General features: G+C 44.6%; 1 protein-coding gene across 4 annotated transcripts in view; it reads left to right on the top strand.

Moving 5' to 3' along the window:
* Positions 1-418: 418 nt before the first annotated feature.
* FLNB (filamin B) overlaps positions 419-27,302 on the top strand; it is a 140,671-nt gene continuing 113,787 nt past the window's right edge. For 3 of the 4 annotated variants that reach the window (XM_019536876.1, XM_019536875.1, XM_019536874.1), the window contains exon 1: positions 420-642. In XM_019536876.1, the coding sequence (XP_019392421.1) occupies positions 516-642 (127 nt within the window). In that variant the 5' untranslated portion in view covers positions 420-515. Of the gene's footprint in view, positions 643-27,302 lie in introns of all 4 variants that reach the window. The other variant, XM_019536873.1, reaches the window with a different exon arrangement.

Raw genomic sequence — 27,302 nt, 5'->3', positions numbered from 1 at the left:
CCAGGGCCTTTTTCCAGGAAAGGTCACAATATACCCACTGCCTTCAATGGGGATTTGTTTGTGGAAGGATTGTGTGGAATAGCACAAAGCTTTGAGGATTTGGCTCCCTAGTAAAATTGCCCATAGCAAAGTATATGCCTATTGGCTTTGGTGTGGTTCTTCCAGCTTTACACCCAAGTAATTGCAAAATTGCGCCCCAGATCTAAAAATAATGTCCCGGCTTTCACCAGGTGAGCTGTTTCTGTTCTTCTAAGCTTTACTGCTGTAAAAAATACAAGACCTACCCCTCCCTTCTAATAAAGGATGGGGCACAGATCTAACTCAAACCAGGTATTCTCAGAGGTTTGGGCTTTAGAGAGATTTGGAAGACATGAAAGAGTTAATTTTTGTCCTTTTTTTTCAGCTGGAAATGAAATGAAGATCAAACCAGCAGTCTGGTAACCTCCTGCTTCTCAGACAACAGTAATTCAGCAGCTAAACATCAGCACTTTCATCAGATCCCTTTCCAGGAACGCATGAGACTGGACAGTACAAAGGAATTTGTAACGAGGCAACTGAGCTTGGAGGAGCAGGGCAGTCAGAGCGGAGACTGCCTTGGGATTCAGCAGGGGCTCTGGGCTGTTTCTCTTTATTTCGAGCCAGGTAAGTGGAAGGGGGACATATTCTTAACTGAGACTTTGCACATAAGCTTACTCTTCTGCTAGAAACTCCCAATTCTTTCCCTCCCACATTGTTTTCTATGCTCACCTTCAGAAAGCAGAATTTGGGGTGTGGTAGTCTGAAGCTCAGAGCGGCTCAGCTTTAGTAGATCTACAATGTGTTTAGAGAGAGCTCACAAATTAGTGGGGCAAAGTAAAAACTTGTTAAGAATTTCCAATGCATTGCTTTTTTGGCGAGTGCAATCTATTATGCGGTCTTGAGAAAAGCGTTGTTTAGGGCAACAATTCCTGGTATGCAACAACTGGAAGATGCTATGTTTTTACAAAGTCACGTCAGGCATAATCCATTCTATCAAGTCTGTGTTGGGTTTGTCGAGAAAAAACAAATATATTTTTAAATGTAAGTGAAATGAGACACATTGTTTCAAGTATCATGGAATGCCAGCATATGATTGCACAAGGTAATAATTTTAGCATTGATTCACTTTATTTGATTATCATTTGTGATGTTACCGAAATCATAGGAAGATAATACCTTCTTTTGGTAATCAAGACTAAATTGATCAGAGAAGAATTTAATACATATCCTTCTCATTTAAATAGTCACGTCTTTTAATTCAATCTAGAACACCATCTAATTAAGCTTCAGTCTGGGTAATATGCATCTCCAAAACAATGTATTGGATTCGTTGCTTTTCTTTCATTACCTAATTCAAATGAGGAAACCTATTCAGGCTATTTCAGTCTCTCCATACCTTTGCGATTTACTGGATTTTGTACAATTTTTTACTGACATAATCTAGTAACAATATCTGAAAATGAAGATAGCCCACGTTGCGGGTAAGATGGTAAGCTCTGACAAATGTGTAGACTTTTGTCAGAATAAACTTAAAGTTGCTGTTTTATTTGACCTTCTCTGCTGCTAGAGTTGGATTCAAAGAACCTGCTTACTGACTACAGCTGGATCTCTTGATTAGAGAAAGGTAAGATCTCCAGGCAGCATGTGTTTGATTTATTTTGGTGTGTTACCAGAAAAATGCCTATCACTGTTCTTGTAAAGTGTGAACACTTGCAGTTTGGAAGAGTGGGAAGAGAAAAGCCTGAGATCGTTAATCTCCTCTTTATATTAACCCATGAAAATGTACTCCACAATAGAAGCAGCCCATAAGTTTTTGCTGACTTAAGTCAAATGGCTTTTTGTAGTCTGTTATGCTGCCTCCAGGCTTAAGACATGGAAAATAGACAAGGAAAGAGAAATAAACAGGGTAACTGTCTATGGAACAAAAAAGCGTACTGCTGGATACATAAATTAAAAAGGAGCTAAAGTCGAGCTGAAATGCGGTGAAGTACTGCATTCCCACCAGTGCCTCAGGGGCAGTCCTAGGGTCTCTGTGCAGAAGTCAGATGTGCAGGACTCCAGGGAAATGTTGATACATTCCACAGGAAATGAGTCTGCAGGGTTCCCAGCCTCCTAAACATCAGCAGAGCTTGCCAAAGATGATAGGGAAGCAGTTTATTATTATTTATTTGGAGCCATAGTCTTGGACCAGGATATCATCATGCTGGGCTGCATACAAATGAAACAACAGCCCTTGCCCAAAGAGCCTCCTGCCAAAGTGCCCCCTGCTCATTCTGCCCATGTTGAGGTTGCTCCATTAGTCTGTGGTGATGGGCCTGGTTGAAAGGTGCCCTCCAGATTTTCTCCCATCTTTCTCTTTTGGTTCCTGTCCCATCTTCTAATTCTCCCTTTGAAGAAGTTTTGCTGTCTTGCTTCAGGGATGGATTGGACCCCTCACTGCTTCTGCCTTGAGCAGGTGCCTGATAAAGGCAGAAGTGGTGAGGGCCCTGATCCTTTTTGTGGTGGAGCCTACCCGCCTCTCCCACAACCAGGGGTGAGCCGCTTGGGTCCTGAGCTGCGGAGGGCCCCGGTCCTCCGTGGTGGTGGTACCACACAGAGCTGCCTGGGCAGGCTGCTGGTGGGCCGGGTGCTACCCCTGCTCGGGGTCAGGGAAGAGTTGGATCTGGCTGGGTGCTGCCTCCAAGCTGAGGCCTGCTAGCAGCAGCCCTGGGGGAGCACCGCCACTGTGGAGGGAAGGACCAGGGTCCCCCACAGCTCAGGGGGTGCTTGGCCCACCGGCAGCTCACCCCCTGGCTACGAGAGAGGCAGGCAGGCTCCACCAAAGAAAAGGATTGTGCCCTTCACTGCTTCTGCTTTCAGCAGAAGCCTGAAGGTGGAGGGGCTCATCTTTTTTTTTTTTCAGTGGAGCTTGCCCATGGCTGGGGGAGGGCAGGGCACACTGCCGGCAGGCTGAGTGGCCACTGAGCTGTGGGGGGACCCTGGGCCTTCCCTCTGTAGTGGCGGTGCCCCCTGGGGTTGCCTGGGCAGGCTGCTAATGGGCTGGGTGCTGTCCCAGCTTGGTGGCAGCACCCAGCTCGATCCAACTCTTCCCTGAGCCCACCCACTGGGAGCCTGCCCGCTGGAAGCCCACCGGGTGCTGCTCCCTGGAGGGGGGGGCTCAGGGAACAGCGGATTGGGCTGGGTGCTACCTCTGAGCTGGGGCAGCACCTGGCCCACTAGGAGCCCATCTGGATGGGCCCAGGGGGCACCACTGCTGTAATGGGAGGGACCAGGGCCTCCTGCAGCTCAGGGGCTGCTTGGCCCACTGGCAGCTCACCCGCACCAGCTGCAGACAGGCTCTGGCTCTTAACACCAAAAAACAAAACAAACAAATAAACAAACAAAAAACCCCCAAAAGGATTGGCTCCTCACTGTAACGTGATGGAAAAATTTAAATGGTTTACAGATTCACAGAAGTTTAAGGCTGGAAGAGACCTTGTGAGATCATTGGATCCAGCCCCACCCTCCACCCCGCTCTGGGCAGGAAAGAGTGCTGGGGTCAAATAACCCCAGCAAGGTGCATGTCCAGTCTCCTTTTGAAGATCTCTAGAGTAGGTGCCTGCACAACCCCTGCTGGGAGTCTATTCCAGAGTCTGGTCACATGAACCATGAAGAAGTTTTTCCTTATATCCAGTCTGAAACCTTCTTCTAGGAGGGTTGCTCCTGGTTTTCCTCTGGGGCGCTCTGGTGAATTTGTTCACCTAGCCCCTGATACTCTCCCCTGATATGTTTGTAAGCTGCCACCAAATCCCCCTGAAATCTCTTTTCTAGGCTGAACAGCCCCATATCTGTAAGCCTTTTCTCAAATGGCTTGCTCTTCAGGCCTCTAATCATACAAGGGTTTTGACATAGTCCTCAAGGTTTTATTCTATGCTCCACCATTTCAATTTAGGGTTACAGAATAAAGGCTTGGGGATTAGACCCCTGTCACAGGTACAAGTACCTAAAGATTTTAAGCAGTAAATTTGTAAGTAATATATTTGCTATAAACTGAAATGCGTCCATCTGTGGGGTGAAACATAGCAACTGCTTCACAGCACACAGCAGCCCCAGGTACCAGATTAGTACTGAAAATAACCAATTTCGTCTCTAACTGATTTTATAGGGAGACTGTTACATAGGCGGATTATAATTAGTTAAATCCAACCCAAACTCAGATAAGGCAATGAGTCTTACTCATAAAGGAGTTGATTTTGCCACCATTCAAGTCAATGGGAAAACTCCCATTGATGGTCTTTTGGTACATGCTACTACTTTTCCTGAAGTTTAGGTTTAAAACATGTACACTCATTGTGTGTGTGGCACTGTAGTGCAAAGGATTTTGCTATTTCCTGTTTTTGCAAAGAGCTTTTCCTCTTGAAGTAGTAGTGAAAACAAACATGATGGGAAAACAATGGGGAAAATTCTGTCTGCTTCCCTCAAGAATATATATGCTTTAACTACAGTAAAGAGAAGCCTTTTTTTTAAAAGAGCAGGTTACCAAAAAGAAATACCTAATAAACTTACTAGGAAAATAAATGAAAAGTGAATATGAAATTGCATACACAAAGGCCATTTGACTTCCTGATTCAGCTCTTTGTTTTTGCAGTTGAAAGTCTATTCATTTAATGAAGCCTGAAAACATAGCATTGATAAAAGAGCCAACGCCTAAAGTCATAAATCTGTTATCGGTAATGAAAGGAGGGCCAGCTTTGCACTGCAAAAAAACTAAATGCCAGCTGTCCTGGGAATTGTTCAACCCTCCTTAGTCATCATTTCAACCTGAAACAAATTTTATACTGTAGGGAAAAAAAAAATCCTTCCTTTAGCACTAAAGGTTTAGCTATTTTACCTCTAAAATAGTTTACAAGAAATATAGAAAGGAGGAAAGAATTCCTTTAACTGCTGCAGTGGAAAAAGTAGAAATGATAATCTAATTTTTATTCCTAACAGGAGTAAAATGTTACAACTCTTGTAACATGTAGGGCAGGTATATGTGCACTAGAATCAATCAATTATGTCAGCAAAGGGGGGAACCTCATGATCATCTAGCCTGACCTTCTATATAACATCAGCCATAGGGCTTCCCCAAATTCATTCCTGTCTGAACTAGAATAGATCTTTTAGAAAAAAACATCTAGTTAATGATGGACCACAACCTAGGAATGGGTTCCAATGCATAAGGACCCTGACTTTAAAAACTGGATTTCATTCTACCGTCTAAGTTTGACTAACCTCAGCTGCCAGCCACCAGGTAGTGCCATATCTTGGCTAGACAGAGAATTGTCTCCATTGGCTGTTCATTGTATGACTACATATAGACTGTGACCAATTCCCCTTAACCGCCTCTTTCACTAAAAGGAGCTTGAGACTTTCTCTTTAAGACATGGTTTCCCTCCTTCAGTCATTCTTGTGCTTTTTCCAGCTTTTTCAACACCCTTTTGTATTGTGGACACCAGTGTTGCTTACTGGATTCCACCAATGATTGCACCAGCAACAGGTCTTTGACCATCACATTTATATGAAGAGATATTTCTTTTGCCTCTAAAAGCTTCCTGTGCATATTTTCTAATATGAGGAACTTAATATAGAACCTGCACAAAATTCATCCATACTATGCAACCTCTTTTCTTGAGACCACTTCCAAGATTTCTCAAATATAAGAGCACAGCTTTGCTTCCATTCCATTAGAGGCCTGCTTTAATAAGTAGTTGAACATGTTTTTCTGTTCATGAGTTACCACTTAAAAAATAATTCATGTTCCTCTATTTACATGTCTACAAAGCACACTTTAGGTTCTTAGCTGAACTTTTGTGACTGAGAGACTAATGATTAATGAAACATCATTAATAAGGAGAATGAGTCAGAGAAACATTGATGAGACCAGATTCCATTTAAATATTAGAATCTGTTGAAATCAAAATGCCTCCTGAAACTAGAATAGCTACATTTTTTTTTGCAGGGGGAAAGGAAATCCTAGAAAAACATGTTGATAATGTTGAAAAGTTTTGCCCAGCATTTGTTAAACATTTTGATTTTTGTTCTGAAACAGCTTTTAATTACAATATTTGGTTTTTTTTCAATGTATTACCAAATATAATAGCTCTCTTAGTAAGAAAGATTAATATTGAATACATATCCCTCAAACAAAGTACATTGTCTTGTTTCAACTTAGTTGATGATACTTAGCTACTTAGTCTAACGAGTGTTATTGTTTCCAGGTGACTTGCAAGACTTAATCCTATGTACACTGTAGGCAATTGTACTTGTCTTTGGTCAATCAAGCAACTGTTCTTGGAACTTGAATCTGGGAATGATCAATAGGGGTGAGGAACATACACGTTGGCCACTACGTTCTACAACACGATAATTCAGGGAACCGGCTTTATAAGTAAGATTCCAGGAAAACTGCATAATACTGAATCACGGGCTTTTCTTCTTAAAAAAATAATTTAATATTTATCATTAAATGCAGAGTGCCTGGGGTGCTAAAGATAATTACAGATCAAAATATGTGGTCATGCTGTATAGGGCCCGAACTGGCACAAAGAGACGAAGATCAAATAAGAAAGAGACTAGAAATCACATGCAAGTTTACAAAGGTAGATGGACCATGTCTGTTCAGGTGTTTGTTCCCCTTGTAGGGCTTAGAAATCAAAGTGGGTTCCCTAGCTCAAGTTACAAGGTGTGGGAAGTTCTCTTGGATGCTGGGGTGCTGCATGACACCTTCACCTCACGTGTAGCTATTTGGGTTGAGGGAAGGCAAACCCCACCCTGCTAGTGAGGCAGCTGTTGTTATCCCATGGGGAGGTTTACCAAGGGAGTCCTGCAACTTCTGGCAAAATTCAGACAAAGCTTCAGGGAGAGGCAAAACTGAAAGACCAGCAAAAGAGCAGAGAACCTGATAATCTGGTATTAAACATAAGGAGCAAATAAAATACTGGAAAACATGTGCTAAAACCTCTGGGCTTCAAAGTAGTAGCTGCCCTCCCCCTCAGCCAGGCATGCAACAGTTTGAAACAGGGTTGATGTTTGTTCAGTAGGGCTGGGATTTCAATTGTGCAAAGTATGTGATCCCCTAGTATCTGGTCCTGGACCCATCCTTGCCGTCCACTCATTGCCTAGGTTTGTGTATGAATGAGGAGGGAGCAGTCATGGGCTGGGACACTCCCTGTCTGAGACAGAGCTAATCTGATGGCTATCATCCTCCCCGAGAAGGGGGTTTCTCTGTCTTGCTGGCAACAATGCAGACATTCCTTTAACCCTGCTGGAGTGAGCCAAGGTCACGGGGAGAGAAGGATGGGCTGCTGTTACTCAGGCAAAAGGGTGGGGGTAGGGGGCGGGCAACTGCACATAGGGTGTGCAAAGGGTCCCAAATTGCCCTCATCCAACCCTGCCTAAGCATGCTACAGTAGCAGTCTGCATGTGGATCAAAAATATTGTAGGGGAGGCCACAGGAAGTTGAACAAAGACAGGGGCCACAGGATCCATGCCGATATGGCTTGAGTTATTGAGGTATAATGTGTCCCACAGGCTGAAACAGTAGCTGTGGAGGAGCTGCCTTGTAGCCCCAAGCCTGTGCACTGCTTGGGAAGATGGATCCTGACCATCGATCATGATGAGTTCCCTGATGGACTTCCATTAGTCAGGTGTGGGAGGGTGTCAGTCTCAGCCTCAGTGAGCATAAGAGTTCATGCAGCTTGGCTCTAAGAAGATTTTGTACTTGGGGGGTGTGTGTGTTTATTCTCCCTCCTCTCACTGAGGAATTTTTCTACATGTAATTTATCAGCATTCCCAATTCCCATGACTGCCACAAATCCCAGTATAGCTGGGACAGTCATAAGGGAGTGGGAGCCCTGGCCCTGTGGAGAGACATCAAACGTCTTACTCCCAGAGAAAAGAGGGTTGGCTGTCTGCTCTTATTCCTAGTTCCCTGCTAGCAGCCAGCATCCCAGCCCAAATCAGGGAGACTGCTGTTGTTCTTACAGCAGCAAGGAGTGATGAAGAAAGTAACTGGAGTTGCTAGTTATAAAAAAAGCAAGAGAGAGAGCAGAAACAGCAAACTCACCAGCCCCATCCAACCCTTGAGATCTGAGGAACCAGCTTCGACAGCCACAGCAAGTCCCAGAGCCATAATTGGTTCTCAGAGATGGCTCAGGAACATTTTTTTTTCACCTGGGATCCATGATGGACACCACTGATTTTCTGTGAAATGCTAGAAGCATTCAGCAAATTCAGCCACCCCCAGAGTCATGATCAAGGTGTTAAGGAAAGGGTGCACAGCATGCATAATGCTAGACATGGAGAAGGTTAGTCACAGCAACAAGTTTAAACAAAGAAGTCAGCCTGCCGCTTCCTCCCAGCACACAAATCCATTCCTGCTGAAGCACATCCTGTTTTTTGCCTGAATAAAAGAATCTACTTCCTCTGATGATCTGAAGATAAACGTCTGGTCTGAATAATCAACCAGTAAATAAGCAGGGTATGAGAGCACTGGCAAAAGCGTCATTTCCCAAAGCCTTTTACAAGTGGGAAAATGTGTTTCGTCTTCACAAGCAAGGTTGTTTTATTGGGGTAAAGCAAACTTAGGTTCCTAGTCACTCTCATTGCCTTGAGCTTAAAGGTCTAGCCATTGCAATTTCCATACCCTAGATACAGAAACTGCAATGGCTGGGCCTTTAAGCACCATGCTCAAGGCAGTGAAAGTCACTCCAAAGCTAGGTTTGCTTTACTCAGATAAAAGAGTAAAGCAAACTCCTTTATGGGAGTAAAGGGATCCCAAGAGACTAGCAGAGGGAGGACAACAGCACCTTACGTCAGAGGAGGGAAGCTCTAGATTTCGGATGAAGGCTCCTGGAGCCCCGCTGCGTGCTCTCCTGCCTGCTCCCTTCTGCATGGCTGTAGAGACAAGCACCATGGAGCAGAGCTTTCCCATAAGTGTGAGGTGCCTTTGGATATAATTATTTTGCAAAATGCTGCTTTTCCTTGTATGAAGCCTTGAAGTATATTCCAGAACCATGAGCTGATACTAGATCTGAACCTACAGATGCTGACTTCTGGTTCCCAAATGATGCCAATAGTGATCAATCCTTTCTCCATCCACAATCTATCTTTTTTACAACACATTTTGACATTACAATTCCTAAAAATAAATACTACTGTGGACCCATCCCAGTGTATATAACAGTAGTTACATATGTTACTGGGCTTCCTAATACTTTTATAAATGCCTTAAGAGTAAAGGACTTGCTCTCTTAAAATGTGATTTCCCCAAGGTCTCTGACTACATCTTAACAGTAAAGACTGCAGATAATTTTGAGATCCAGTGAGAGCAAATGCTTTACCCAGCAAGGAGTCAGTAGCATGTCCTCAGCTGGAGATACTGAACTTTAATGGGAAGGCAGGAGATGACAGCTGCCACAGGAGAGGGGGCCAGTTGACTATTAGGCTTAGAGCAACCTAATAGGCAGAAAGTGGTTAGGATAATATTTTTTTGATTACAAGTAGACATCTGCAGTGGCCTCTCATGTGTGGCTCCTAGCCCCACCCACTGATTGTATAGAAAAACTCAATTCAGTTGAAATCCAGAATTCATTAGCCAAAAGGCAAATGGCGATGGTATCACATTCTTTTTTCATTTCTGTGTGGGCGCTATGCCCTTGTTCTAACATGCTGGCCACAGCTGATTCTGATTGCAGCATGTTTTATTGTTTACTTATGACTTGCTATAGGGTTTAGTTTGTCTTATTTATGAGCCACCATGAAGATATGAGATTTCATACACTGAGTGATGACTCATTCGTTGGGTGGGACTTTTTAAGCCCTAATGCATGACATATTTGACCTGGGGGAAGTGGGCAGCGGAGTCCCCCAGGGCTCGGTCCTTGGGCCCGCGCTATTCAATTTCTTTATCAGCGATTTGGACAAGGGGGTGAAGAGCATTTTGCTGATGATACCAAAATTTGGGGTGAGGTGAGCATGCTAGTAGGGAGGGAAAGACTGAAGCAAGACCTGGATAGGTTGCAGGGGTGGGCTAACAAAAACAGGATGTGTTTCAATACTGACAAGTGCAGGGTGCTGCACTTGGGCAGTAGTAACCAGCAGCACACTTATAAGATGGGAAACTCCCTTTTTGAGAGCATGGAGGCAGAAAGGGATCTTGGAGTCATTATCGACTCCAAGATGAACATGGGCTGACAATACGAAGTCATGGTTGGCAGGGCTAACCGGACCTTGTCATGCACCCACAGGTGCATCTCAGGTAGGGCCAAGGAGGTGATCCTCCCTCTCTATGCGACGCTGGTCAGCTGGAGTACTGCGTCCAGTTCTGTGCGCCCCACTTCAGGAGGGATGTGGACAACATGGAGAGGGTCCAGTGGAGAGCCACCCACATGATCCAGGGACAGCAGGGCAGACCCTACAAGGAGAGGCTATGGGACCTGAACCCGTTCAGCCTTCACAAGAGAAGGCTGAGGGGGGACCTGGTGACCGTCTATAAACTCACTAGGGGGGACCAGAAGGGTTTGGGAGAGGCCTTGTTTCCCCTAGCGCCCCCCGGCATAACAAGGAATAATGGCCACAAGTTGTTGGAGAGCAGGTTTAGATTAGACATCCGTAAGAACTACTTCACAGTCAGGGAGGCTAGGATCTGGAACCAACTTCCAAGGGAAGTGGTGCTGGCTCCTACCCTGGGGGTCTTTAAGAAGAGGTTTGATGCCTATCTGGCTGGAGTCATTCGAGCACAGTTTTTCTCCTGCCCAGGCAGGGGGTCGGACTTAAAGATCTACAAGATCCCTTCCAACCCGACTTCTATGATTCTATGATTCTATGATATTTTGGACTAGCTGATGGAAAGTGTTTTTTTAAAAAAGCTCTAAATGAAACAAGGTACATGGAATTAGTCAGCCATGTGTTTTGACCATTATGATCCTAGTTGGGTTTTTCTGGCTTGACAGTGATTGATTTTTCTGTTTCCTTCCAGTGACATGACTGTGTGCAGCATTTCCAGTTGCACACAATAGGTGGGGAGCTGATGAGCAACGTTTATAGTGTCTTATGTCTAAACATGTCAGGTGTAACTAGTCTCAGTTCTTCCTTTTGAAGAGCACATTTGGTATTCAGGAACTTTTAGTGCTTTATATGGACCCATAACAAATATAAGATTTGTTCTCTGAGATAGGAAATCACCATTTTAAAAACAAAGCATTTCAATCACATATGAAAGGTACTTAATTCTCTTTCTGTGATGATAAGGTTCCTTTGTTAGAAATAAAAATAATAGTGTGAAGTGCCAGTTTTTGACAGATCACATCAAAACATAGTGTGGTTGGTTAGTAGGGCCAGAGTGCAGGTGGTACCCTATCCAGTGAAGTCCTTGCATCTGTGTGACAGATCACAGTGATTAGAGAGCTTCTCTAAATTTTTTTTTTCTGAAAATTTTTTCTTACCAAGGGAGCACGTATCTGTACCCTTCATTCCAGGTCATGAGAAATGTAACTTCAGTCTCAATAGCCTATTGTTATGCTGTGTAGATTTTCCCAGTTATGAGTCCTATCAGCAAAAATTTATGCCTTAACTTCAGCTGTAACAATACGTCCCTCTAGTTATGGAGAACATTGTTGTCCTTTCTCATTTCAGAATGGCTGTGAGGCAATTGCAGGGTGTGTGGGTTACTTAGCATGACATAATTGCATTCCTGTAGCATTAGAAGATATTCCCCAATCTGCAGCAGCAGCAGCACATCCCCTTTCCTGCCTTAGATTAAAGTAGATTATGTCTATCATCACATTTTTTTCAATTTCTACCAAAGAGGGGGTTAGCAAGCTCTTTACCTTGTATCGGTTTCCAGTGATGTTGTATTTTCTGACTCTTAGCAAGAGGAAGCGTGTATCCAACTCGCAGGGTAGCTGACTTTGCAGTGGACTAGCTCCGCTGTCTTCTGTGGAGTGGCTCCCAACTGACACAAAGGTAGACACAATCAGAATTGTGTGCTTGGGTAATTAGAAGTTGACTATCTTTAAACTAGAAAGATGGTGAGTTTACGAAGTCTGGATTCCCTCTCGTTAAGCTCTGTCAAAATGTTGTACTTGTGTATAACAGTGTTGTAAGGGTGTGGTTCCCCATTGTTTTGCACTCTGGACAGCCAGTCTGGTCTGTGCAAAGTAACTGTAAAAGCAAATGGATGGTAGCATTTTGTAACTATTCTGTATGGATGCAAATAACTACATAGGCACAAAGCAGTGGAGCATCAAGACAGGACCTGACACTCCAGGAGTTTATAGCCTACTCTGAAGAATGCCCTTGTTGGTCTTATCTATTGGCAGTAGATGGCAGCATTGTAAAATACTTCCCTCTTAAATTTAGTTGAGAACCTTAGATGAATATGGGTGATTGCTTGCACAAGTTGACATTAGTTGTGGTGTGCAATTGTAACCTTCCATTGAGGAAGGTGTAGAGTTCTCATTGACTTGAGTGGAAACTGAGGTAGGTCCTGTCTGGGCAGGCAGTTCTTTTTCCTGTTTACCCAAGCATGAGTAGGCTGGTATTTTTGCCTCTTGGGCTAAGTACAGACAGTCAAAAAGCCTGAAGCTGAATCAAGACAATGTTCTCAGACTAGTCTAAGCTGTGTAGAACAAACATTCACTTTTCTTTCTGGAAAAGCAGCCACATGCCTGCAGTGGCTCTGGCCAGAAGCTGGAGGACACTAAGGCATGCCTCCCTGGTGGCCTGGAGCAAAAAGCTTGGGCCAGAGCTAGCCCATCCACGCTGCGAGGGCTTGTGGGGGAGGTGCAAAGCATCCTGGGATGCTGGAGGACTGTGAGTTGATTTGAATCTGGAGGGGATCTGGGACAGAAGTTCAATAAACCAATGTAACTTTAAATTGGTTAAGTCTATATCCATCCAGGTGTATCTTAAACTGACTTTGGCCATTTTGAAAGCAGTTTATGTGCACTGAACTTCTGCTGTGTTACAGATTTGAACCAGTTTTTGATCATTTATACTGGTTTATGCGTAACTTCTGTCCCTAGCCCTGGAGTTTGGAGTGGGGAGGCTTGACTTTTTCTTCACAATGTCTGTCTTGCTGGGGGAATGCCTCTGCTGTCCTATCTAAGCAAGACTAATGACTTGTTGCAACTTAGAAAGAAAAGGTTCTTTGGATAAGTCCAATATTTTTTATTAGACCAACTCAAATAGTTGGAAAAATTCTTCTTAGCAAGGTTTTGGGCACAAACACCCTTTGTCAGGCTGAAGAAACATCTGCAGATGGTCTGTGCTCTTCCTGGATGAAGTGGTAAAGCAGGCAGAAGCCAGTATGTATGCAAGAATGCCAGTCAAAGAAAATGTAAATTGAGGTGGTCAGTAGGTGAGAGACAGGTTGTTGCAACTCATGGTTTTTATGTAAGTTCATGCACTGGCTATGCATGGGACATACAGTTACTCATTCAGAAAACATCAAGCTTTATTTTTGTCCCACAGACATTTGGTGGCCATTGCTTTTGTCCTTCTTAAGTGGCAGATGATGTCCTATATAAATGGCAGAGGTAGCAAACAGTGTGCACTGACTAAAGATATCAGGAGAGGTGATTTTCTTAAATTGATGCCTTTGTTCTTTAACGTATGTGCAGACATTACACTTAGATCAATCTAACTAGGGTTAAGCCAGTATGTGCAGACATTACACTTAGATCAATCTAACTAGGGTTAAGCCAGTATGTGCAGACATTACACTTAGATCAATCTAACTAGGGTTAAGCCAATGTAAGTGTGGATCTTTCTGGGGAGGTTATAGCAGACACAAATGGTTGGCCTGATCTAAACTAATTCACCTGAGGAGAAGAACTAAGTTTGATCAGAAACAGGTTAGCCCAATCCACTGAACATCTACACACATTCAGAGTGCAACCCCAGGCTGGAAAAGGCCAGCTGCTCACCCCAACCCCAGGGCTGTGCTCTTCCTAATCCCCATACCCTGACTGGGCTACTTTTAGCCCTCTTCCCCCTCTCCCCCAGACAGGCAACCTCTGCCAATATTTATTCCCCATCTAGTGTTTAGGGCCGGGAAGAGGATAAGAGGCTTCCTTGGAATGTAGCCAGCCCATTAAATGCAGTGTCACCCTCCAGGAGCACCAATGATGACACCGCTCAATGTATTTTGCAGCTGCATTTTATCAGTTTGCAAACACTCATGCATCATATTCTCCTGCTGAACTTGGCAGAATCTAGTGGCACATACCAGGCCATTGATATTAGCCTAACCTAACTAGTACACGTAGCAACAGCAGATGCACACACTACCAGTCAGGTACATACTAGAGTCCCTGAATGATTTATACTCAGCTACCACACATGAAAGCTTGTGCCACTGTCTTCACTGCTACTGTTAGGCATGGTAGCTTGATTATGTTAGCACAGCTGTGCTAGTACATCTGACAGTCGCACCTTCATTTGCTTCCAGACTGTAAGGCACAGTTATCTCAGTAGTCACAGTGGGGACAAAAGAGGAAGCAATTCCAAGAAAATATTTTTTGCTTCAAAAAGCAAGAGAATAAATAGAGCTTGTGCCACAGCTGGAGAACAACTCAGGGAAACCTTCATAGTCACTCGCCTTCAGAGAGACTTCCCTTTCCGAAAGGAATCCCTCATTCCCCTAATCCAGCCTCATCTTTTAATCCTATAAACCCAGCTTCCCTTAGGGATATATATGTTTGTGGTCAAAGCAGCTGCCTCTGAGGCTTGCCTGTTCCCTTTTTGTCTTGTTCCCTCCTGGCAGTTGATGACAGCTGGAGGGCCTTGTCTGTAGGCTGACACTTGTGGCAGGTGTTGTGCACTGGGAATATTTTCTGTTCCTGTCCAGGGAGAAGTTATTACCTCTTTCCTTCTCTGGTTCAATGTATGGTTTGTTCATCTTAGACACGTCTACACAAGGTGGTATGTCACTGTAGTGACAAGCTATGGTGACATAGTGTTGGCAAGCACGAACCGTGATGCCGACACTACTGTGCAGTAGAGTCGGAAATGACCCATGTGCCACTGGGAACATGCAGTAATGGTGGTTACTGTGCAGTTGCTTAGTACTTGCTAAAGCAAGTACTAAATGACTGTGCAGTAACAACCACACAGTTGGGTGCATGGTAGACGTGCCCATTCTCACATCTGGGTCATAGGAAGAAGATGGTATAATCTAGAGCTGAATGTACTCCTTTCTGTATGTTCCTGCCCCTTACTAAGCATTAACAAATTGGTTTCAACATCCTGGTGTTTGCTGTGTAACTGCAAAAAACATTACATGGCCTGAACTTGGCAATCTTGTGGCTGTCACACCACACACATCCTGGTAGACTGAGAGGAATATCACACCCCATATGTGAGTCTAGAGAGGTAAGATAAAGAGGATGTAGCAGGGAAGGAAGTGAGTGTCTAATTTTCATGCCTACATGACTATCGATCTCCCATAACCCTGGAGATGCTCTGCAAATAAAAGATGTAACTTATTTCAGCTTCAGAGGAGAGGTGGAAGGGGACTAGCACAGACATGTGGGAGAGAGCCATGTGACAGACAGATGGAGAGCCAGCAGGGTCCAGTCAAAAAGGCCGCTTAGTCTAAGATTGTCACTGTCTCCCTGACAGAACAGGAGCAGTCTCTCTTGTTCATGAGGGTGAATGCTGGGGAGGAGCCCTGGAGCTGAGGCTGCATGTGGCACCAGGGCATATTTTTATGCTTTGCAAGGCCTCTATTTATGGCTGGCACTTGGCAGAGTTGGTGACATGTTTTCTAGTGCAAGTGCAGTCGTTCTCAACTTTTTTGTATCACAACCCATTTGCAAACGTTGATGGCCAGTCTCGACCCATTGCCCCTCACTCTCGACCCATTGACCCTGCCCCTAGCCCCTGGCCCTAGCCCCTCCACCGTGTGGGGCAGGGGGTGCGTGTAGGGCATGGGGGCCCCAAGCAGCCCCTTGTAGGCTGGAATTCTGACAGCCTGCAAGGGAAAAGCCATGGTTTCTGATGTTTTCTTCTTTAAAGGAAAATCCTTTTTTAAAGTTTGTTCACGACCGTTTCATATATTCTTGCAACACACTTTTGGGTCACGACTCATGGGTTGAGAAACACTGCTCTTGTGGCATCCACACATACCAAACTTGCAGCTGCCCTGCAGAGCCCTGAATCTCCGAGGAATCCTCTATCTGGAACTTGGCAGAGGGTACTGCTGGTTCACCTAATGCAGACTGTCTACTCACTGCTGGTTTAGGAGTGGGCCCCAACCCCCTTGGGTAATTGTAGCAATGCATCAGCACATCAGACCCAAGGGGGTCCACAATTTCCATTCCATTGTGTACAGCAGTGGTTCCCAATCTGTGGTACAGATACCACTAGTGGTATGCAGACAACCTGGTAGTGGTACACATTAACAGATTTATTATAATTACTTTATATAACACAAATTTGCTGGTGGTACTTAAAGTTGTGTCATTTTAAATTGGTGGTGCACAACCTGTCAGAGTTTGGGAACCACTGGTGTGTACAGTATGCTAACCATCCAGGGAGCTTGAGCTGCTGTCCTGACTGTACTGTTGAGTATGAGGTGGGAAGCACTGGGTAGGGCTTGGTGTTGAAACTTAGAATCATAGAAAATTAGGGTTGGCAAGGACCTCAGAGGGTCACATCTAGTCCAACCCCCTGGTCAAAGCAGGACCATCCCCAACTAGATCATCCTAGCTGAAGCTTTGTTTAGCCAGGTTTTGAAAACCTCCAAGAATGGAGCTTTCACCACCTGTCTGGGTAACCTGTTCCAGTGCTTTACTAACTTCCTAGTGAGAAAATTCTTCCTAATATCTAAAACTTACTAAAACATGGAGATGAATCCCAGTCCAAAGCAAAGCACTGTGTGTATCAGCACCAGGCATGAGAGGACCACTTGTGTAATGAGATCAAAGCATCTATATATCTTAATAGCTGTAGTATTTAGTAAACACACAGCCCCACACCATACTAGTTAATGAACAGACACATAAAATATAGTCCCTACCATGAAGAGCTTATAATCTAAATAGAAAAGACAACCAAAGTATGAGTAGTAGCCCTGTCCCTTCTCAGGACCTCACTGACGGGCCCTTCACTTTTATGGGGCTGAAATTCTCTTGTTGAGGCCTTAGCCCAGGGCCTGGCTTACAGCCCCAGATACCAACCACAACTTCTTTAGTAGGTCCAGCTCATGTTGGGACCCCATGGGAATTTCCCTTTCAGAGCCTGTGATCACTTGTGTTTGCAATGACACAGAACCAGCATCTTCAGAGCAAATTGTTATTTATTTTACTTACAATTACACAGCATTTAGAGAGTAAAACCAGAAAGGGGCTTATATTGTATAAAAGAATGTTATTTTTACCTTGGCCCTTGGTCCACCTAATTCCATCTCTTGCAGGGAGAAGCAGCCTGTTTTGCTCACTGTATCTTCCTCCTATGTCTGTGCAGCAGTCAGACTGGCATGTTTTCATTAACATCTTCAGCAGTTTCTGGTAGTTCACCTTAGCTAGTCCCTTTTTTAGAGTCTTTGTGCTTTTGCTTCCAAGTTTGAAAGGAGCCATCCAAGGAGCTTCTCCACACCCCTAAACCCCTTAATGGTTCAGACCTTGTTAGAGTTGCTGTTTGAAGGTGCTGTCCTCCTGTATCATCCCTCCCCCACTCAGCTTTTTACCAGACCTGTTATTGCCTCCTTTGAAGCAATTCTGTGTGCTCCAGCTAGCAGCATTATAAAAATAACCAGGGAAATGGAGTCATCCATAATACCTGTAATGACAATGCAGATGGCTCCCGCATCACAGAAGGATTCTCCATTGCGGGGGAGGGGAATCGTTCCATATGAGAATCTGAACGAGCATACAAGCTCAGGATCAGGCCCAGTCTGTTTGGTTTGATGTGCCAAGAGCATCACCTTGGGAGGGGCATCCATGGATGCACACCTCCGAGCCACCCCGAGGCTGGCAATGTGATTACCATTGTGTGCCTTCGCTCTGTTCCTCTTGGTATTCCGGGCTTTGATTTCAGAATGAAACTAATCCTTGCTTGAAGGGCTTGCTGAAAACATAAGTCTTTCTGAAGCCCTCTAAATATGATCTCAGGTAGGGCATAGGCCTTCTGCTGAGGCTGTACTTTGCTTCTAGTGACCCTAAATTATAAGGGCTGTGCATTTTGGGGGCTATTTTTCTTCTCTTTACAGCACAACCCCTTTGCCACTGCTTTTTACCACCAGGCAAATACAATGTATATGAGGGACAGCATATTTGCCAGCAGGGGGGCGGGGGACGCCTTTCAGCAGGTCGATTGCGACATTGAATATGTGAATATTATGTAATAAGGTGAGATTCTGGTTCCACAATGTGTTTAATAGTGCCTGTTTTTGTTTTTTCCCCTCTGATAAAATGGATAATGGGCTGCAAGAGTTGGTAAGGGAACTTGCAATTATATAAGAAACAAGTTAAATGATGTCTAAATGGGTTTTCAGGAATTCACAAGTGATTTTATTTCTTCTGTGAATGTTAGGAAATTTTGTAAAAGTGATTTTGTATTAACTTTGTGAAACCTCAGGTGCATTTTGTTTACTTGTAGTTTTTCTTAATGTGTTTCATAGTGACAGCTTTTTCTAATAAAATGTTTTTAATATAAAAAAAAACAAACAAACAAGAAAAAAAAAAAACAATGTATATGATTTATTAAGACAGTGTTGCTAGCTGGGAGCACTGTACCCAAGATATCGTGTGCAATTCCATGCCAATTAAGCCAGGCTTGCTGAGTTGATTCACTTTGAATTGGAACATTCCTAGATTGAAAAGGAACTATTTTTAATCTTTTGGCCAATGTGAATCAGGCAGCATGTGACAGTGTGACAGGGCTCTTTCTCTGTTACATCTAGCCAGGTTCAGCTTTCTTGAGGGATGTACAGAGAACCAGACAAACCTAGTACCTGCCTTTCAACTGACCTCACCAGTAATGTCTTTGCTAGCTCCCTCCTTGTGTCAGCATGCTGCATACTGTCTCTTCTGCTTGTAGATTTTGGAGCTCTTCACAAAGGTAGGTAGGTAAGCATTATTGCTCTCTCCTATTTCATCGATGGGGAAGAAGAAGCTCAAGGAAGTTGACTCATTTTCCTGGCGTCACTGTGAGACGGAGACAGTGACAGTGGGAGGACTACAACAGAGGTCGCCTGACTTCCAGCTCACTAGCTCAGTGTTACCCCTCCTTCACTCATGGGGGTCCTCTCGCTTGTCAACAGATTAATCTCTTCAGATTAATCTCTTCAGGGCCTTACTCTGCTGTCTGTATACAATGAGATCTCCCACTTAACATACAGACTGTAGTGCTGGGTTGTGAATACTTGATCCTGTATGATACTGAATATTTTAGCCCCAGTCAAACAAAACACAAGTAGATGTTTAGCTCGAAGCATGTAAATGGTCCCATTGACTTGCAGGGAGACTAGAGGTTTCTTTGCCTCGGGTCGGGCGGGCCGGAGGCGGCTCGGAGGGTCCCAGCAGACGTGCGGGGCCCCGGGGTCAGAGCCCAGCGACCCCGGCCAGGGGCGGCTGGCCCGGGCAGCCCTCCAAGCAGGTCACCAGGGTGAAGCCGGAATCATGGCCAGGCTCCTGGAACTCTGGCCCAGCCTGGCCCTGCCAGGATCAGGCCCTCGGTGGACAAGGCAGTGGGGCACAAAACTTGGACACCACTGCTTGGAGCAGCATGGTTGTGCCCCGGAGCTTATGCTCGCCGCCCTCCTGGAACCAAAGATGGGCATCTGGGGTCCTGAAAAGTGTGACCCCGAAAATCTCCGCAAACTATTCCTGGAAGTTTTGTGGATGTGGCACCCGGCCCCGCCACCGGGGCAAACCACCAAAAGCATCTGCCCTCCTGGATTGACAGGTCAGATGGCGCGGTCAAAAACGACTTCATACAGACTTCCGGGCTGGGCCAGGAGGCCCATATCAACTGCTCGCCACACACCGGGAGAAATTTTTCTAAGTCCCACGTCGGGCACAAGGTCAACCCGGTTCTAACCCTGCAGCCCCTGAGCCAGCAGCGCAGCCCACCTGACCTCCGCACATGTTGCCGGGGGGAAGCTGGAATTGTGCCCGAGCTCCTGGAATGCTTGCCCGGCCTGGACCCGGGATCAGGCCCCCAGCGGAGCTCCGAGTTGACATTCGCTCATCTCAATATATTCCTGTCTCACCCCATCAGCTCCCTGTGTGCCTTCTCGCATCCTCTTTTGCTTCAAGGACTTTCCAGAACCATCCTCACCTGCTTCCTTTGGCCAGGACCTCTATGTGCAACCCTGTTCCCTTGTGCTTCCCCTTCCCTCCCTCTGACCCAGTCCTATTCTCTTTTCTTTCTTTTTCAGTTAACACTTTTAAATTGTATTGGGAGGATGGGCAGGGCTAAGCTGAGGTGCACTGTTATGCTGGCATGCATCAATGTCTCAGCAGTTACAAAGATGCAGATGGCTCAGCTAAGTAGGTCCAAGAGGCACTGATACCTCCATGGCATCCTCCTGGTGTTGGTCAGATTTTCACTGAAAATCAGCAGGGGGCTGCCCACTGATGCCTAACATGTTCTCCAAAATGTCTGGGACTGATTAGGTGTGGCATTATAAAGTTTATAGTGTTACATGCAAGCAGAGAAAAGACATCCCATTGAATACAAGCCCGACATGCAATTTAACTCGGCCCCCTCCTCAGATGCTCGGTTGTGTACACTTAATTGCTCAGCTGGAGCAAGGCAAGAGTGCCCAGCACCTTTCAGGAGAGAGCACTGGGACAGTATCTGAGAACTGTTTTGATGGTACAGCGAAGGCTTCTTAGCCATTCCAGAGGGCCAGAAAAGAGCTTTAAAAATCAGCTATTGGACTTACAATTCTCATGCACATTTTCAGTCTGGTAGTAATACATTTTGTGAGAACTTAAAAAAATGAAAGGGAGAGCTGGGCATTTTAGAGTTACAAAGGGCAAAAGCATTTTGAGTGGTTGTTTTTGTTTCATAATTTTTTTTATTCATCGTGAGAAGAACAGAATGGAAGTGATAGTTATGAATAGTCAGCTGTGTTCTGCCATTCTTACTAAATACCATGAATACTCATGCATTCAGCCATTCCCTTCATCTGCATTCTCATCATAACTGACCCTGCCTCCTAAAGCATGAACTGCCAAGATAACCTAATAAGCTAGTAACCTTTCCCTTTGGTTACAGATAGGTCAGCAGTGTTGTTTATTTCACATAAAAGCAGTCTTCTGGCTTGTTTAAAATATATAAACTGTTCCTGTGGAAGACATTCCTTTGTATGGTTCATCCAGCTGTCCAGACGAGGAGCTTGGCCAGTCGTCTGCACTCAAACATATCAGTTTTGTCCTGGAGTGAAAACTGAAAAACCCAACAACAGCAGTAAACAGGGAAGAGCTTTCAGCTGGATTTCTTGAGATCTGCACAGCTTGAAAGAAGCAATCCATTTTGTTTTGGAGACGTTTAAACCCAGACAGATGCTTCTGAATTTTGCTACCTAGAGGAGCCCAAGGACATGGGCAACAATGTGTGCCCAGCTGTATTCTTAATGGATTAGTGGTCATTTATGACTTGGAGGTCATGTACAAGTGGCCCCTCAAACTGTCTAATGAACTCGGTGTATTGTACATATTTTTGGAGATACTGCATGAGCTCTGGCTTGACCCTCAATCTTTGAAGTGAAACCCTGATTTTTCACTTAATTTAAAATGTAATTATTGACATTAAATGTCATTTAACTACTCATTGCCGTAGTTCTGGAGCAGGCATTTTTGTAATCAGAGTTCTAGGTGGGAGTTTGGATGGGAACAGATGATGGGACCAATCTAAATATCTTCTAGTACAGTGATTTTCAACCTTTTTTCATTTGTGGACCCCTAAACAATTTCAAATGGAGGTGCGAACCCCTTTAAAATTTTTGAATGGAGGTGTAGACTCCTTTGAATTGTAAGTGTGGGTATTGATACACTTTTGATTGATTGCAGTTATCTTTCACGGACACCTTAGACATAGTCTGAGGATCCCCAGGGGTCCCTGGACCACAGGTTGAAAACCACTGTTTTAGTACGTGGAAATGACCGGGCATTTATTTATTTCTATATCTCAGCCCAAAAGGTGCCTGTCTAATGTTGTGAGCTATCTCCTGTCACCTGCATCACATAGGTGATGCATCACATAGGAAGCTACATAGGAAGCTACATTGCACAATTATGTTAACCCTATTTCTCCTGAGACTCTACTGAATTTTGTCTATATTTCCTCCTATCCTTCCCAAAGACCCAGGAAAATAGCTGATCCTTACAGAAGGTCCTGAAGAGGAACAAGTCAGGCTATTTTGGACCAAGAAGTAGAGGGCATCCCAAAATCCAGAGGCTGTCCTAGGGAAATCCCTGCCATCAGCTCCTCCCATGCCTGTTAAGGTGGTAAGGTAGAATGGCAGAGGGAGTAGGCATGTCTTAGGTCATTTACAGCTTTGAAGGTCAAAATCAACACTTTAAATCTGAACTGAAGGACAATCTGCAGACAGCACATATCCCAAAGCAATGGTAGTGTGACATACTCCCAGCATGAAACTGCTCACTAAATAGGCAGCTTTATTCTTTACTGGTTTCAGCTCCTAGATATACATAAAATACAGTAGCACTCATTGCAGGAGTATAAACTTGAAATGGTAAAAGCATACATGGGAAGTGTAAGATCTGTCCATACAAAAGAGAAGGTGGTAACACTTCTGGCCAAGAATAGAAGACAATACCACCCTAGCTGTAGCTGCTGCTTGATTCTCTATAAGCAATTGCTGCCATAAATAGATTCCCAAGTTACAGGCTTAAGAACAAATGGTCACTATCATCTCCACTGTAGACATCTCCACTAGACTGCACTTCAACCAGCTTGTTCTCACCAATGTTCCTGTTTGGATCCAGGGTAAGAATATGGAAGGCAAGGAGAGTTAGAATAGCCAGAGTGCCCACAGCTCAAAACAAACTGATCAAATTTTTACAGATGCTACTGTAGAGGCTAAGAATTTTTCCCCTTCCCAGACAGCCACTGCATAAGACTTCCAAAAATATCTTCAGGACGCAACCCATGAAATCAGTGCTAAGCCTTAATGAATTGTCTTCCCTTTTCCTTCTGCTGGCATAGGTCACCTTGAACCAAGGTGGCCTGTGAGGTCAGAGCTGTGGAAAAGGACGCTGAAGGGCTATTTCTTTGATAAAAGGAGAAAAGTGTTAGGCTCCCTTTTAAAGCTGTCAGCGGAATGGCAAGAAGAATATTTCTGCTCTGTACTGGGGAAACTTGGCTGCTTGTATGCACCACAGGGGTTTAGTTCTGTTTAGTTTTCCCTACGTTGAAACAATGGGTTTTTTAAAACACTGCTTCAATTTAGGGAGAAGTAAACTGAACTAAACCCCCTCAGTATGTACACAAGGATGGGGGCCTGATCATTAACTGCATCTTTGGTGGTGGGGTGGGGGTGTGAATGGCCAGCAGGCCAAGTGGTCCCTGACTTACACAGGGGGCCCCCCAGGTGGCACCTGCCCGCTGGCACCTGGCCTGGGCAGTCCTGAGGGGCACTGCAGCCACAGAAGGAAGCATTGCCACCCCCGCCCCCACAGAGGGAAGAACCGCCCTTCCCCACCCCTGCAGCCACAGAGGGAAGCACCAGGCCCCCACACAGCTCAGGCAGGCTGGGGGGGGTGGGGAGGGGAAGATCAGGCTGGCTGCTTTTTTTTTTCCCCCTTCAGTGGATCCTGCCTGCATGGGCTGCCACCGGGTCTCACAGCCCCTGAGCTGCCCAGGGCCTGTCAAGCCCTGAGCATGTCACCTTCCAGTGCCCCATGCACTATTACACTTTGTTAGGTAGCAAACTAAAACACCTCAGAGGTGTTTTATCTTGCTACATACCAAAGTCATTTAAAGTGGAATATGCTGTGGAGCGTGCAAACAGCAACACTATTAAAGTGGTGCAAAAGGGCATTTAAGCTGCTTTAAAGACCAATTTTGTTGCGTGTGTGTACAAAGGCCCTTTGACACTTGAGAGACAGTGCTGTTGAGCACAAAATGGTGACACAGGAACTCCTACTAATCATGTGACTATACGCAAGTCATTTAGGGAGTGGTTTTTTTTCAGAGGTACAAACCATCAGGAGCCCCTGCTGAAATCAATTGTTTGACACCTCCAAAAACAGCCTCTTAATGTCTCAATGTGCCTTAGTTTCCCCACATTTAACATGACTGGAATAATACTTCTCTTGCATGGGTATTGGGAGGATTAGTTAGCATTTAGTGCCTAGAATGTGCTAAGTTCTAGGTTTTACTTTGTAGCACTTTTTGTACATGTGCTTTTGTTGAAACAGACAATGCCACACTGTGTTTGCTTAAGACTGTTACATGCTGAAGACCTATGAATGTTTTAAATTGACTGCTAACTTTCCAAAAATGTCTGGGTGCTGCAATCCTTGTCCTAGCATCCATTGCCCTGACAACTCCCAAGTCTAAGGAACCCTTATGTGTGGGTTTGACAAAGAGCTTTAGAAAGGATATGGGCATATTACTGTTTTTTCAAAAGGTATCGCTGCTGAGATGGGATGTAGCTGTAAAGCGGCGTGTGTCTTTCAGCTATTCTGTGGGTACTTTTGTTGAGATCAGTTATTTGCTCATGTATTAGGGCTATAGATATATTTTAAGTTACTGTTCCCAAGTGGAAAAGCAAAGAACAGTAGATGAGGGTATTGCAAAAATAGAGGGAAAAACAGTGCCAGAAACAGAGCAAGTTTTCCTACCTCCAAAATCTAAGTCGAAAATCTTTATTTACCGGGAATTTCTCTCTCTCCAAATGTTGCAGAAGTTAGATTAGCATTTGATATTACTTCTGCTTCTTTTTTCTCTAAAGAACAAGGGAAGTTGTCGCTAAAGAATACAAAAGCTTTTTGATTCTGATATGCCTGGTATCCTAGATGTCTGGGATCTCTTTCATAAGCAGTAGCTGATCTTGAATGATCCAAGAGCACATCATCACATGAGACTGTGATAAAGTTGGTTATTATGAAGCAAACCTCAGGCTTCATGAGTCAGCTACTATCATGTGCTGTCAGCTTACTAATTTAGTGAATTCCAGTAATGGCATCTCCCCCACACCCTCCTGTTGTAAGTAAAGTGTTAAAAGACCACCCTTTCCTGAAATAGCAGGAATTCAGAGCTGCTATTCCCTACTGCTATCACTAGTCTTCAGAAAAACTGTACACTCCTTTTGCAGAGGTTTGCCTGGAAAATCATTTCTTGAGAACATACAGCTTTTAATTAGGGGGTAAGATGAGAGGGGCTTGGAGGGCTAAGAAGGACTACAAATAACAGACTTCACTTGATCCCCTAGATCTTTCATTTGACTCCGGCTGTGCATAACAGATATGTCCAAGATGTACTTTTACAGTCAGAACTCTTCAGAGGCATTTCATATTGGTATCTAGATGCTTTTGTCATTAGAGACAAACTGGGTTGCAGAACCAAATATGCTCCACTCATTCTGGGTGTATGCATTATGGTATTTTCAGCCCAACTGATTTAGGAGAGTGATTTTCACAGTTGTCACTTTCCTGTATGCCAGACACACCCAAACCACAAGGGAGCATTACAGACAGTACTCAGTTCCTTTAGTTACAAGAGCCCTCCCCTTCCCCTGAAGCAAAAAGATAATTTCCTTCAAATATTAGTAATACAGGGCTTGTGACACCCATTTCAGTACTTTTGATTTCAACGAAATGTCAGTGACATAAGTATTACCTGGTGAAGTGCAATGTGGACATGGAAGGACATGTCATTCTTGTCACATGGTCTTAGCACTATGCTGTATGTATAATGATGAAGTTTTTTCCCATCAAAAGGACTTCAAGCAAGAATCCTACTGACTTTAGTGGGACCCCCTGTCAAGGCTGGCACTTTTAACCTATCTTTGTCTCTTTTTTTTATTCTCAGTTGCATTGTAATTCAGTGTACTACTGTGTACCTATTCTTCCATAGCGATATTTTCATAGGTTTCTTTTTTTTAGCAGAGGAGGATTTTTCAGGTTCAGTTTTCCATTGAACTGGTAGGAAAAAACAGTGAGTAACAGCATTTTCAAAATGGTGGGAATACATCATTCTTTTAGTTGCTAAAGGTGAAATTAATACTGACAATGTTCTTCCCTCTACGTACACATCTCATTGAGCAGTAGAGGAGCTGGCGAAGAAAAATGGTTGCCATCTAGAACAAATAAAAGAAACCGGATCTGCTTTTGAATGCAGTGTTGAAAAATCACTCTCTGAACATACACACATTTACTTGTGCAAATATACATGCAAGGAATTTCTCTCAGGCATACATTAACACACTTGTAATAATATACAGTGCCAAGAAGGTGTTTCAGCAAGTGTGGATGTTTGGGTTAGCTCGTGTTTTTGTTCATTTTTGTTGAAATGGCTTCAAGTTTAGTTTATAAGTAAATCAATGTTGGGGGCTAACTATGGCCCTGGGCACAGTCCTGGTACCTGGGCACTATACTGGCAAGCTCTTGGCAGCCTTGGAGGAAAAGTGATAGGAAGCAAGCCAGAGTCACAACCACAGCTGCAGGGTGACCGCCGTGGCTGAAGTTCCTGCACATTTCACAAGAACTCTCTGATCTGTGATTGGCTTTTAGGCGGCTGCGCAGCTCCTACTCCCATGGAGCTCCTTCCACCATTGCCTTCAGAAGACATCTTTTTGTCCCTGATCAGGGCAGCTGCTGCTGGAAGCCTGCTTCTGCTCCAAGTTGGATTGGTCTTTTGGTGCATCATATCTCGTTGGTAGACAGCAAAGACAAGCAAGCTAGATTCAGTTCAGGGCCTGAGCCTCAGACTGCCCATAGCACTTAGGAGTCATCAGGTATCCAAGTTTTCTGTTTCCCATGGAAAAAATGGAAAACCCCATAGATTTCCCTTTTCATGGAGAGAAATGTGGATTTTTCATTTTAATGGAGATACCTGTGGATAGTCCATTTGTGCAAAGAACTCTGCAGCCTGGCAGAGCCCCACCCAGCCTGCAAGAGCTTTTTGCAGAAAGGGTGGCAAAGCCAAAGCCCTGGGGGGGGAGGGGGAGGGACAGAGACACACCCCAGCAGCTGCAGCCTGCATGCTGCATGTAGAGCAATGCTGCGCTGGTAAGTCTGTACAGGGAGAGGGGTGGGGTGGGGCCGCCCCCTCCCTCTGCT

This window comes from Crocodylus porosus, unplaced genomic scaffold (assembly GCF_001723895.1).
Source record: "Crocodylus porosus isolate Cpor-Errol unplaced genomic scaffold, CroPor_comp1, whole genome shotgun sequence".
In the NCBI taxonomy this organism is placed as follows: Eukaryota; Metazoa; Chordata; order Crocodylia; family Crocodylidae; genus Crocodylus; species Crocodylus porosus.
This window is presented reverse-complemented; position numbering and strand designations above follow the sequence as displayed.